The sequence below is a fragment of the Echinops telfairi genome, unplaced genomic scaffold (genome assembly GCF_000313985.2).
Source record: "Echinops telfairi isolate 266 unplaced genomic scaffold, ASM31398v2 ScPeMD7_7473;HRSCAF=8511, whole genome shotgun sequence".
In the NCBI taxonomy this organism is placed as follows: Eukaryota; Metazoa; Chordata; class Mammalia; order Afrosoricida; family Tenrecidae; genus Echinops; species Echinops telfairi.
In genome coordinates, this window is record NW_022111377.1 from 13,903,117 (window position 1) to 13,904,689 (window position 1,573).

Here is a 1,573-nt window from a genome sequence, read left to right on the forward strand (position 1 = left end):
CAAGGTCATCAGTTCAAACCACCAGCCACTCCTTGGGAGAAGGCTATATTTGTTTGTTTTTTGGTTTTTTATTCTCCTGAAGAGTTACAGTCTTGGAAACTCACAGGAGCCGTTCTACCCTGTCCTTCTGGATGACTGTGAGTAGACATGGACTCCATGGCAGTGAGTTTGGTTTCGTTCCGTTTTTTTATATACAAAAATAACTTGGTGGCTTTGAACTGTGTGTGACAGAAATGAGATGTGTACATGTTTAAGCACATTCTACCCTAATACCCCAGTGTATTTCTCTCTTTTAAGGCAATGGGCAACACTTCCTGTATGTCAACTCATCAGACCGCGTGGGATACACTGCAAGGATCACTACTTCCGAATTCTTCCCAGCAAGCCTTGGGCTGTGCTTTGTCCGGTTCTGGTTCTACATGGTTGATCCGCACAGTATGGGGATATTAAAGGTAAAAGAGGAATACAGAGATTTGTCTTACCTGAAATATTCGTCCATGTAGTTAAGCATTGCTTTCCTTTTCTTCTGCTGCCTTCTCTTTTTCCATGTCACAACACGAATGCAGATTCCATTAACTTCCCATTTCTGTGGGGAAAACAGGAGTTCGGCAAGCAAGGCTATCATCAGTCTTAATCTCATTTGCATTTCATCTCACTCATAGCTGCCACCTGAATTCCATGAGAGTACATGATATTTAAAAGATTATCTGGGGATAAAAGAGGATGGGCAGGTGCTATATATTCTTTTTTGAACAATTGGAACAGGGAAGAAATATGATCTGAGGGCTAATGATGAACGATATTGTACATCCAGAACACAGTAAAGGCAATGCAAATTCAATATCTTAAATATGTATAAACTTACACTGAAAACAGCATGCCTCTCTACTCTAACTAATTGAAAATAAGAATCTGCACCAACTATAGATGTCTTCAAAGACATTGATGCAAATATACATCTAATGGTCACAATGATCAAGAAGCATTTTAATGATCATGAATGAATTTTGACATCATAGTTTTAAGTTAGGTTGTGTTCTGATATATAATCTTTAAAATAAACTCTCACTTGCTTAAAGACTTTCATGGGGATTTGGGTATGTACCTCAAATGTTAGGTCTTGTTAATAGTCAGAGCTGTTATTAAATGCAAAGAACCTGAGGACATAGTGGATTACACTGGAGGCTACTAATTACAAGGCCAGCAGTTGGATCCCACCTGGCCTTTCTGAGAAAGAAAGATGGGGCTGTTAGTTCCTGTCAAGATTTACAACCTGGGAAACCAAGAAGGGAGTTCTGTTCTATTCTATAGGGCTTCTGGGAGTCAGGGTTGATCCATGGTGGTAAGTTTTATTATTAAGTGTACCCTCTCTTCCAGCAACTTGACCTCTGTGACTAGCCTGCTTTCTTCTTCAGCTTTGGACATGTGAACACCTTTTGCACATGCTAATCCACAGGTTGCCTCACAATGTCTTCAATGTTTTCGCATCTTTCTCTCAAACTTTATTAACGAGTCCTTCACATTAAATTTTATCTATTTGATTTCCCTAGAGAAGGGTTTTCTAACTTAATCC

General features: G+C 39.3%; 1 protein-coding gene across 1 annotated transcript in view; it reads left to right on the forward strand.

Moving 5' to 3' along the window:
* The window catches only part of MALRD1 (MAM and LDL receptor class A domain containing 1), an 819,322-nt gene that overhangs the window by 594,086 nt on the left and 223,663 nt on the right, over positions 1-1,573 (forward strand). The window contains 1 exon segment of the mRNA XM_013008119.2: positions 298-452. Coding sequence (XP_012863573.1) covers positions 298-452 — 155 coding nt within the window.